At 37.6% G+C, this 11,709-nt stretch overlaps 1 protein-coding gene across 1 annotated transcript in view; it reads left to right on the top strand.

Moving 5' to 3' along the window:
• Window positions 1-1,672: 1,672 nt before the first annotated feature.
• UNKL (unkempt family zinc finger-like) overlaps window positions 1,673-11,709 on the top strand; it is a gene marked incomplete at its 3' end in the record, with an annotated part of 34,600 nt that continues 24,563 nt past the window's right edge. The window contains exons 1-3 of the mRNA XM_009895332.1: window positions 1,673-1,751; window positions 8,020-8,170; window positions 10,926-11,059. Of these exons, the coding sequence (XP_009893634.1) occupies window positions 1,673-1,751; window positions 8,020-8,170; window positions 10,926-11,059 (364 nt within the window). The remainder of the gene's footprint in view (window positions 1,752-8,019; window positions 8,171-10,925; window positions 11,060-11,709) is intronic.

Consider the following 11,709-nt stretch of genomic DNA (forward strand, 5'->3'; position numbering starts at 1 on the left):
CCGTGACCCGCCGGCGCGGCCCGGCGTGCCGAGCCCCCTCTGGCACTCCGAGGCCGCCCTCTCCCAGCTAGGGCAGCGGCCCGTCTTTTTCCCTCCGCTCCTCCCGAGCGCTGCCGCAGCTCGAGTCCGTGGGACGCTTCCGTGGGTATTTTTGAGACCTTCCCGTAGTGAAAGACGGGTCCTGGGTGCTCACCCTCCTCTCTGCACACCCGTCCGTTTTCTTCTGATACGGTCTATAAAGTCCCTGGAGCCCTCGAGCACTGCTCGTGTAGGACCCTGTGTTCCTCGCAAATGCAGAGTAATTTATTACCTTAATTGCGGCGTTCCTTCACTCCTGTCCCCCTTATCATCGCTTCTACAGTGTCGTGTTTCCAGCACTCAGAAAGACCACGAGAATGTAACTGCTTTCCTAGATACTGCCGCAGCCCATCCGACAGCCCTTAACATCCAAATTTATTTATTTTTTTCCTTCCCACATTCCTGAATAGTTTAGAGATCCTTCTCTAAACTGAAAGACTTGCTTCATAACTCTGTGTCGTTACATCCCCCGTGTGCCCATTTAAGCAACTGAGAATGAAAAGATGCCCTTTATTCCTCTTTCTAATCCTTTCCTTCCGCCGTATCTTCAGTTTCCTTGTAGCCTGTTACACATCCTGCACCCTCTTTAAGAGACCTCTGTGAACTCTAAGGTTCTTCTGCAAAGCCCCCATATACCCTTTCCTCTGCAAATACTTGTTAACTTTAGTGACGTAATGAACTTGCTAAATTGGCTAATAGCTACATAAGCTGAGACAGGAAGAAGTGCTGTCTTACATACTTTGACAAACGCCACGGTATTGCCCAGTCTGGCATGATCCTGATCTCCCGTGGAAAGAAGCATCAAACTTCCTAACTAGCTCCTGTGCCCTGCATGCAAATGAAGGACTGTCTTACTAACACCTAAGTAGCTTTCAAAGACCCCAGACTGTCTCAACACAAATGTAACAGTTGCTAAAATAAGTTTGCTGAACTACTCTCATAGCCCCTGATAACCTTCATAAACCTCTTTTAACCCTCTGGCTTTCTATATAGTATGTCCACATTTGGGGAATATTGTGATTAAGGACTAATGTTTAAATTATATGTGGTATTGAGCTAAAATAGCTTTTGTAGGACTATTTTGTATGGTAGCAAGCAATATGAATGCTCATTCAAGTAACTTGTTGGATTTATAATCTCTGTTTGGTGGTTTCTTAGGAAAATATTCTAAATACTGTGCTTTTTAAATCAATGTATTTATTTGATTTTAGTTTAGCTACAAAACAGTATAATTTGCCAGGTGTATTCCACCGTATTTCATTAGTAATGCATCTGTCATAAAAAATGAAGTCACTTGTGTTCAACAGCTAAACAATAAATTGTGCATAGGAACTAAAACTGTATGCAGGTACATTTGTACAATTTTTCATGGGCTGTGTGCACTGAATTATCAAGTGCCCTGTTAATACTGTAAAAATGTGCCTCCAATAAGATAAACTTGTAACACAGTTTAATTTTTTTAGGTATCTAAAGGAATTTAGGACAGAGCAGTGCCCCCTATTTTTGCAGCACAAGTGTACCCAGCACAGACCATTTACCTGTTTTCATTGGCATTTCCTAAATCAGCGTCGTCGTAGACCTATACGAAGGCGTGATGGGACTTTTAACTACAGTCCAGATGTTTATTGTACAAAATATGATGAGACTACAGGAATCTGCCCAGATGGAGATGAGTAAGTGATTTCTTTCAGTCCTAGGTGTTTATAGTATTATCAGTGACATTAAGGAAAGATGCTAATTTCTGCTTAGCGAAAATGATCGATAGAATCCTGGTGCAGTTTATTTGAAAACAGATTTCTGTGATTTGTTATTTTTTGGCACATAAACTTTTATATAAGCATGTATTCTTTAGGCTGTCATAGAGTTAGAACTATGATTTTGCATTGTGACTATCTTTAAAGCATAACATAAGAAACTGGTTTTCTGCACATTTGTGCTAGTATTGGGTTTAGTTTTTTTTTCAGGTGTGTTTCCTTTTCTGACAACTTTGAAAGTGATCAGTCGGTGCAAACTGTACTGTATAGAGGTGGCTTTATGCAAGTTTTGTGGAGATTGATGGGTAGTAGAGGAGAATGGCAGTTTCATGATGCTTCCAGTGAGAACAAGCAAAAGAAGGAGTTCACTGTTGTCTGGCTGGCCCATTAGTGTTTGCATTTCCATGGACACGTGTCTCTTCTAGATAAAGGTTACAGAGGGTCTTCAATGAACTTGGGGAGGGGTAGAAGCTTTGTGGAGGTGAGAATGAGCAAATGGGATGGTATGGCAGGCAGACGTATGTAGAGGATGTGGGTATATTGTGGTCAGATGTCAGAGGAGCTACCTTCATCTGCAGTGATGGAAGCAAGGAAGGACTTTTGACAAAAAAAAATATGCAGGAAGTCAGCCAGGAAATATGTACTTATGCTGGTCACCTGTTTTAAAAATTGTAGATTAATTATTTTGGTTACTCTAGTGTATAGCAGCTCTTGTCACGGATCAGGTATCTTTTGTGTTATAGGCTGTAGTCACAGAAGAAAAAGGTTGATTTTTCCCAGCTGCTTTACAAACTAAATGACAGAGATAAGGGAAGGTAAACAACAAAAATGCACTTGGCAGCGTGACAATATTGAGTACCATGCCTAAGCAATATAAACAGCAAAAAGTGTCTCTGAGGGGTGATTTAAAAGAGAGCAATTAATTACCTTTTCAGGTGTTTGTAAAGCACTGCTGACAATCCTGGGGCAGCATGGGCAGTTCTTCTTTGAAAATCAACAAATGAGGATAATAGATGCTCATGTCATGGATTGCTTGGGGACAAAAATTGACCTTTCATTATCGTGTGATAGATACTGATTCTAAAGGAGAAAAAAGGAAGCAGTGTTTTAAAAGGGTATTAGCTAGGCACAATTGACTTGTTAGAAGCAAATAAGAGATGTGAGATGGAAACCTTTTTACTGCAATTGGATTGGAAAGGTTGTCCCCTACGGTTGCTGAAGATTACTCCCTGGTTAGGCGCCTAAATGACAAACAGCGTGATTATATTTTCTGGCATAATGGAAGTACAGAGGGCTTGTCATAAAGAAGACCAATAATGAGATTCATACCTCTGGTTTAGCATGTTGTGCTTACATTTTGAATTAAATGGATAGGTTTAGGAGTTATCAGCAAAGAGGTGATCATTTTCAAGTTTGTGTTTTGCAGTGAAGTCGCACAGATGTAGAAGGATAAGAGCAGGGACCAAGGTTGAGGTCCTGTGAGACCCCTCGCTGGCGGTGTAAGAGTATGTTGAAGTTCGAAGATAAGCCGCAGGAGAGATTGAGAGGAAAGTGTGAATGTAACTGAAGTCATGTAAACAAATGAGAACAGTGTTTCAAGGGGAGAAAAACTGAGTGAAGCAGACAGTAAATTAAGAAAACGAAGATAGCTGTGAGTAGACAAAATGGACTCTGTTTTCTTTGACTCAGTTATAAGGTGAGATTATTGGAGACATTTGTGAGAGAAGTTTCAGCTGAACTGTGAGGCCTTATTTTAGATCTGACCCTGAGAACTGGTGGCTAGAAACGGCAATCAACTATTGTGAGTTGATAGCTCATTGAAGTTAAGGTAGAAGAGAAAAGGCATACAGGGCAAATAGTTGGGAAAGGTAAGAGAAGTCAAAGGTAACTTTCTTAAAGATAGAAGATGCTGCAGCATGTCTGTAGTGTCAGGATTAAAAAATGGAGGAAAGCACCAGCGTTTCTGAGGACGTGCTTACAGTGTAGCAGCATTCCTGTTTCAGAACTCAGCAAAAAGTGTATTTTTGACCCTTTTTGTCTTCTGCCTTTTATTTGGAGCAATTAAAATCCTTATAGAAATAGGTTATAAACAGTGCCAGGACACCTTTGTTGTAAGCTATCTGTGACAACATACTGGTGCTTTTTTGGCTTTTATCTGTCTCTGCTTCTCTGTTCTGCTCATCTGAGTACATGGTTAGGTTAATGCAGTTGGTGAGTGGATAGAGAACAAGCGAGAAAGGTAGAGTGATGACACCCATAATTGCTCTCAGGAACATACTTTCAAGAGAGTTAAAGTAGAAATTGTTGGTTTCACCCAGACTTGACTGTGATACTTCTTTCCAAAGTTCAACTTGGAATGAAAAGAGGCCCAAAATTTTAAAGCTGTTTAGAAAAGGGCTTTTCTAAGGGTAGCAAATTAAAACGATTTGTTCTAAGGAATGGCCTGTGAGAAAGACTAGATTACTAGCAGAGTTAGAGTGATAGATTTTGAGCAGTGAATAGTGTTCCTCCCAATTTCACAGTGAGGATAGAAGTGATACATTTATTTTTTTTTAAGCTGGTGTGTTTTCAACTGTTCTAGTGAACTGATGTCAGATGCTAAAAGAGAAGATTATTTTGGGTATGTTAGTATCTGTAACCTAAGACTGCTCTAAGAGTGAATGAATTACATAAGCCTACTACAGAAGAGCACTTCAGGTAATCATAGGAAGAAATATGTCAGTGCCTCAAGGTTGAAGAGAAGTAGAACTGTAGTTGTTTTCATACGCTTAAGAACATCTAGCATTACACTTTAAACTGGAATTGTTTAACTGTTTTATTCTTGAAGGATATCTCTGGAATGTTTATGATGTGAATTAAGAAGAGTGTGAAAAGGAAATATACGTTTCAGTAATCAGTTAAGTTTTTGTGAATGTATGTTCTGTTTCATGGTTTATACATCTACTTACTCTGAATAATGTAATGACAGTTTTACTTTGTGAGTTCTGGATGCAGAAAACAAAGCTGATTTCAGTAGTTAAATGTTGTGTGTAGACTCCAGTAGAACTTAAAAATAGAGTAATGTTCTCTACTGATTCATGATTACTAAGTTAGGATTCAGATTTTAAGCTGGGAGATGGCTGTAGAAATATAGGCCATGAAATAGATGTGTTATTCTGCCTGGGAACAACGTTTATTTTTTTATTCTTTTTTTCAAAAGCTTTGTGCCTAAGGAATAAGTGATGTCTGTGCAACCTTAGTACCAACCTATGGTACATAAGAACAAGTTTATCAGTTTACAGGCATGTAATCCAATGATAATTAAAATCAGCCATTCTAAATCAAAATACTCATCTTATTTAAAGCTATGGATTACAATGGTTTGTGCTCCATTAAAATATTTCATAAATAAAGTGAAGGTAAGATACAACATCCCTCTAGTTCATTAAAGGTTGAGTAGAACATGTGTTCTGTGTGTATTTCAGCGCATTGGCTTAGTTTGATACTGTGTGTGAATAAGTACTACTTACCATCTAAAAGCTGCTTTAATTAGGGGGTTCTGCCTTTCTGACTAATGATCCTATGGTGAACTACAGCTGATAAAGAAAGATGTCCGTGGTTAATAGCATATGTATTATTGTGGTATTGTATGAATAACACACTTCTATGTAAAACATACACATGGAAAATTGATGCCATCGGTTTTGCTCTTTGAGGTTTGCGTGCTGTTTGGTCTCACTGAGTCACCGCTAGAACTAGCCCTTATCTAGTTCTTTACAAGTCTTAGACAAAATTCAGATAACAAACTATCCCAGTCCCGCTGGATAGCCGCATTAAAGCATTCTGTTAGTTTCTGGAGGAGGGCTTCACCTGTTATGGGACTCTGCAGGCAGCTAGGAAAATGTGCAGTAGGAAAGCTGTATTTTCAATAAAATTCAGATTTCATTAGCTATTGATAACACAAGTATTGAGTCTTAGGGCAAACAAACCTAGGTTTAATTTAACAGAACTAAGAGTCTTGTGACACAGTTTTTATTTCTTTCCCAGCTTGCTTTTTGAATCCATATTGTCTTTTTGTGGGAAAAATTGTGACCTGAGTATTTCTCCTTCTGTCACACAACAAGTTGTGCCCAGCTGGTCTGACAAGCTATGGCTATATTCCATTGAATTATCTTTTTTCTTTTTTTAACAGTAATTTAAAAACAACTGAAGGCATTAACATTTGGGGGGGGGACCTCCACTGATAAGGCGATTTTGCTAGGGAAAAACTGCAGATATTTAAGCAAAAATGTTTTCCCTCTGTTAAGGAACCACGGATTTAGAGACAAGTGATAAGATGTAAACACCTGTACACTTCTTGTATGGAAGATAAGACATTTAATTCTTGTTTCCAACAGGAACGAACAAACTTAAGTAGATGAAAATGGAAGTGTGAACATTATGCATAAGAATATGACAGAGTATTCTCACCTTTGTGAGGTGTGCATCTATGAGTGAAAGATCAGAGTTTGTAATGAATAGTCTTCTGGGAAAATGGAAACATTTGACCCCTGCAAAGATTCTGCTAGCCGTGGTACAGTTAGCAATAATAAAAATACAGCCTCAGATTACATTTCCTCCTGTTCAGAGCTCTGTATGGGACTAGTGCTGGCAAAAGGATCTGATTGGCTCCTGTGGGTTTTCTCATTTCTCCATATCAGTAGCAATTCTATCAGAACAGGAGGGCAGCTATTCACACATCACAAAGAATTTCTCACAAAGTTCAGCTGAGGCTCTATAATGAGTCCAATAAAGATTTCATCCTGTCTGTCTTTCTATGTCGAGCCAAGAAGCGTAAAAGAACTACTTCCAGGTTCTGAGTGTAGACTGTGCTCCATCTTACACTGACAAAATGAGATGTAGCACTGAATTTGGTATACCTAGCCTTCCCACTAATGAATTCTTTGGGGATTTAAAGAGATAGGTACAAATCACTAGCTTCAGCCCATTTATCTTGTTTAACAGAATGCTGGTTTTAAATTCCTACAAGGAAGCAACTTGATTCTCAGAAATCATAAACCGTGTCAATTCCTGGAAATCAGCACAAGCTGCAGGTGTTTAGCACAGCAGGAAAAAATGTATTTTTGATTGTACATTTTTGATTTGTACATTTTGATGTAAAGATATAAATACCAGACTTGAGATATAAATACCAGACTTGTAAATGTTTGCAAACAATTGCATTTGTTTAGTCTATTTCTAAATAACCTTTTTAGAATATAGTAAATAAAGCTTAAGCCAGCAAATATTCTCAGGAGTGTTAAAGTCTGCTTACTGCTTCGCTATTCTCCCTCCATTCAAAGTGAAATATTTCTGTGGGACTTTTCGTTTGTGGTTCTGTCTCACTCTCTAAGCTTTTTGTTGCAGTTTCTTTTTATTTTGGGATGGGGGAGAGTAGCTTTTGGAGATAAATATTTTTTCAAAAACAGCAGAGACCAAAGTTAATTACACTGAAATAAACTGGGAGAAAACAGACATCCCTGTGTATATATTTTTGTGGGTTTTTAAAAATTTCTTTACTATTGGTAGTTGGAATCCATACATGATGCTAGCCATTTTAAAGTATAGACTGTAACTCATATAGTTATGTCTGATAAATGGTTAGTATATGTACAAAGATGTATTGCTGATGTAAAAAATTTTGTCTTCCTTTTAATAGAAGAGTCATTTTAGTTTTCCCCTGAGATTGTTCAGTAAGTTCCATGTCTATAAAGAGAAGGAAGGAAAAAAAATCGGTGTGCTTTAAGTACCCCTTGATTTTAGATGACAATAACATTAAAAAAAAAAAAAATTGTGTACCTCCTGGTGTGGAAATGATTTGAGCTTGTATCAGTATGGAAGATGTCATTCCTTAGCTGAGATGGTGGTGTTGCTTACAGGGGTGCTTACTAGATTTATTAATAGTATCTTTGTGAGCCAGCCTGCTATAAATTCCAATAGCTTTAATAGAGACTAAGAAATAGATTAATGTTTTTTATTTTGAAGCTGATCTGTGATGGTGATTTGTTTGGGACAATTTTACTTTGAAGAATCCTGCAAAGTTACTTGTTATAAGTTAATAAAAGATAGAACATAATTCAGAATTAAATTATTAAAACCAAAACTTAAAGCAATGCTCTAACTTTCCTCTTTCTATTATGTAGTTGCCCTTACCTGCATCGAACAACAGGGGATACAGAAAGGAAGTATCATCTCAGATATTACAAGACTGGAACATGCATTCATGAAACAGATGCCCGGGGTCACTGTGTGAAGAATGGAATTCACTGTGCCTTTGCTCATGGTCCACATGACCTTAGACCACCAGTATATGATATAAGGTATTCTTGTTTCAAATTCTTCATCCTAATTAGCAGGAAATACCATGTATTGTTATCACCACATACCAGAAAGTGCAGTATGCTTTGCATGAAAAATATAATTAATTCTGTAACTGTTAACACGAGAATACAATTCACTGTGCATCACGAGAGCAGATAGAAGCACACTGGGAAATACAAATACTAAGGTTTTGTAACTTGCAATTTCAAGAGCCATATCTGTAATTCCTATGACTGGTAAAAGACACTGCCTTTTGTCATTTATGCCTTGTAAATTTGCATGTGGTATTTACATTCACAAATTCATGATTTTGTTAAGCCATCTTTCAGGTTCTCAGCTTGTATGACATTTTGCTTACTGATGTTGCATTTTTTTATATTTTTATATTGTATTTTTTCATGTATAAGATATCAGTATTATTTTCTGCCTCTCTAATGTATAATCAAGTTACTGTCAAAAGAAGTTGCTTTGTGAATCAGAGTAGTGGTAGGTATGATTTTTATCTGTGGCCAAAGCTGGGAGATAAGCTTGTTGTTGGGAGGTATTATAAATGGGTGGAACTCTTGCTACAGAAAGTGGTCTGTATATAGTCAATAGAAAAGGATAAGTATTCCTAGAGAGCTTTGAAGCCTTGGAGGGTCACAAGTATCTCTTACTGGACACTGGAAGAGCATTCTGGGGAAGTATCACTGTACGCTTGCCCTATTCTTATACTCTTCCCTAGGCATCTGCTCTTGGCCACTGTTGGAGACAGGATTCCAGGCTAGATGAACCTTTGATCTGAGCTGGTATGGCTGCTATCTTACATTCTTACCTTTGTTATCCCTGACTGCAAACCATCTGTTGGGAGATGATAGCTCTCCCTTCACAATAATTTTAGTAAAGTTAGTGCCTTTTCAGTAATTTCATAATTATTTAAATTCATATTTTGCCACAGAATTCACTGCTGCATTGCCTGGTCACATACTGTTTAGTTGTATATAGCTTTTCTTTCCGGAAGACTTTCTTCAGTTAGCTAGCTGATGCTTCTTCTGCAAGACATCTGTCCATTTGCTTTTCCTTTTTAACTTTCCTCATTTAGCATATGCAGCATGACACCACATCAGTCCAAATATAGAATGCTTAGTATTTTTGTAATCTTTTTTATTGCATTAGAATGAGGAATCAATATATAGCAAGACTGAAACCAAGCTCGATTCTCTAGATGTCTTTTAATGTGTTAAATGATTGTTTGTTGGTGACTGGCTGTGTATAGAGCATCAGCAGGAGCTGAAGACGTTTGTGGTAGGAGTCTATGTGTAACGGCTTGAACCTACAAGTAGGCTGCCTCAAACTTCTTCGGTGTTTGTGAAAAACAGCCGTGTGCCGTTGCTTCTCCTGATTTCAGGCATCCAGCATTCATAAAGAATTTCAAAAAATCAGGTCTTATTGCTCTACAATGGACACAGATATTAGGGTTTCTTCATTTTAAGTGAAGAGCAGAGAAATAACAGTATAATCGCTGATGCAGGCGTTAACTTTATTCCACTTAATAGCCTTGCTCTTCTACACATCCACCTTAAAGAAAAAGCACTCTCTAGGAACTCTCTGTTTTCCTTCTCATTGCCTGCACCTGTTCTGAGTCTGTAAAAGCAATATTTTGAGTGTTTGAAAGGTTTTAGACCTGGCTTTGGGTCTGTCTTGTCTTCTTTTCCCTTTGAGATTTTCTTTCTTGGAGGATACTTGGGGTGTGGGAAGTTCTTGAAATGATATGTAAATGATATCATAACTAATTACATTGTAAACCATCACACCTTTCAAACTTCTCTTCAGAGATCCTGAGTAGAGTATTTTGGTATAGGAGGTAAGCTTCTTGAATATCTATGTCTAGAGAAAGCAGTGCCAATTGAAGGTAGAGGCCTTTGATTCTCATAGAGTACTATAGATCCACCTCTGGTATTTCATTCGTCACCTTGTTTCTCCATTGCTTCAAAGTTTGCCTAATATAATTATGGTGTCATAATATTGTCTCATATTTTTTGGTAGAGGTTTCATACCACTAATAGAATACCTTTTAGTTTAGTAGTAGTCATTCTGATTTTTCAGCAAGCTTGTGGTTGCTTACTTGCAAAGCAGTTATAAATTCTTACAGAAGATGTTCCATTTCCTCATATGATTATTGTTTGTTACTAGGTCTCCTGAATGTCTTGACAAACTGCTTTTGCAAAATCTTACAGAGAGCCAAAAGTATTTTGGCTAGTTTCATATGATGTAGTATTCAATAGCTATATTTTGTACCTTCCTTCAGTCATAACCTTTGCAAGACAGAGAGTCTTACGGTATTTAATTCTCCCTCATTGAGGAGTTCTGTATTTCTCATCACCCTTATTGCCCTTTCTATGTCTTTTTTAGTTCTACTATGTCTTGTGTGGCAGTGGAATATCAGAAATTAATAGTTTATTCAAAATGTGGGCACACCAGCATATAGAGGTACAGATGAGCATTGCTGTTGTCTGTGTACGTAATGCCAGCATTCCTTCATGTGTTCTCTTTGATTTGTATGGCACGGTTGTTCCTTACGATTGTTTGCCAGCTTCAGCACAAGTAATGGTTTGAAATACAGTCAATTTATATTTTTTTTTTTACAATTTAGGCTTGTTAAGAGCTGGGTTAAATGGCAGAATTTTGATAGACTTGGACACAGTTATACCTGTGACAGATAGGGTTACTGTATCTATACAGTTTAGCAGTGTTATTTTCTTTTCCCCATTCCAGAGAACTTCAGGCACAGGAAACCTTGCAGAATGGGCAGCTAGGATGTGGTGAAGGCATTCCAGATCTGCAACCAGGAATTTTAGCAAGCCAGGCAATGATTGAGAAGATCCTTAGTGAAGATCCAAGATGGCAGGGTAATGTTACCCTGTCTCCTTTTTCTGTTTCTTTCTTGGTGTTTGATCCAATTTGTTGATCCTGGGTCTTCATCTGGGAGAAGTTCAAAAGCCATTTTTAACAGAGTGAAGAATTGGTTAACACAAAGTAATATGGATATTTGTGAACAAGTTGTACCGTCTGTCACATTTGTATTCAGACTGCATTTTGAAAATGTTTTGTTTTGAGAACATTTAATGGGTCTTTTTCAGTTTACTTGATACAAGTGTTGCTAATGTGTGTCAATTGAATAAATGTTCTTAAAAGTCAGTAGGAGCTCTGTCTTATGCTAAGTAGTAGTAATGATTAGAGTCTTCATTTTTTGAGTCATTAATAGACTAGTTAATGGACCATTATTCTTTGCTGAGCTTGACTAACAGGATTGAAGTAGAATATTAAGCAGAAAATTGGAGCAGAATATTAAAATACAAGAATGTCTTGAAAACGTTATATTAGATTTCTTAAAGTAAATCCAATTGCCCTTGTTTTCTTGAGGCTTTCAAATTTAGTTCTTATGCTCTTGGTTTAGACTTGCTTATTATATAGCCAAAGATGTTAGTATCAATTGGATACTGTTAGCGCTCTTGCCCAAATTTTACTTTAGAAAAGACTGCCTGGTACAATTACTTCC

This window comes from Charadrius vociferus, unplaced genomic scaffold, assembly GCF_000708025.1.
Source record: "Charadrius vociferus isolate BGI_N301 unplaced genomic scaffold, ASM70802v2 scaffold600, whole genome shotgun sequence".
NCBI lineage: Eukaryota > Metazoa > Chordata > Aves > Charadriiformes > Charadriidae > Charadrius > Charadrius vociferus.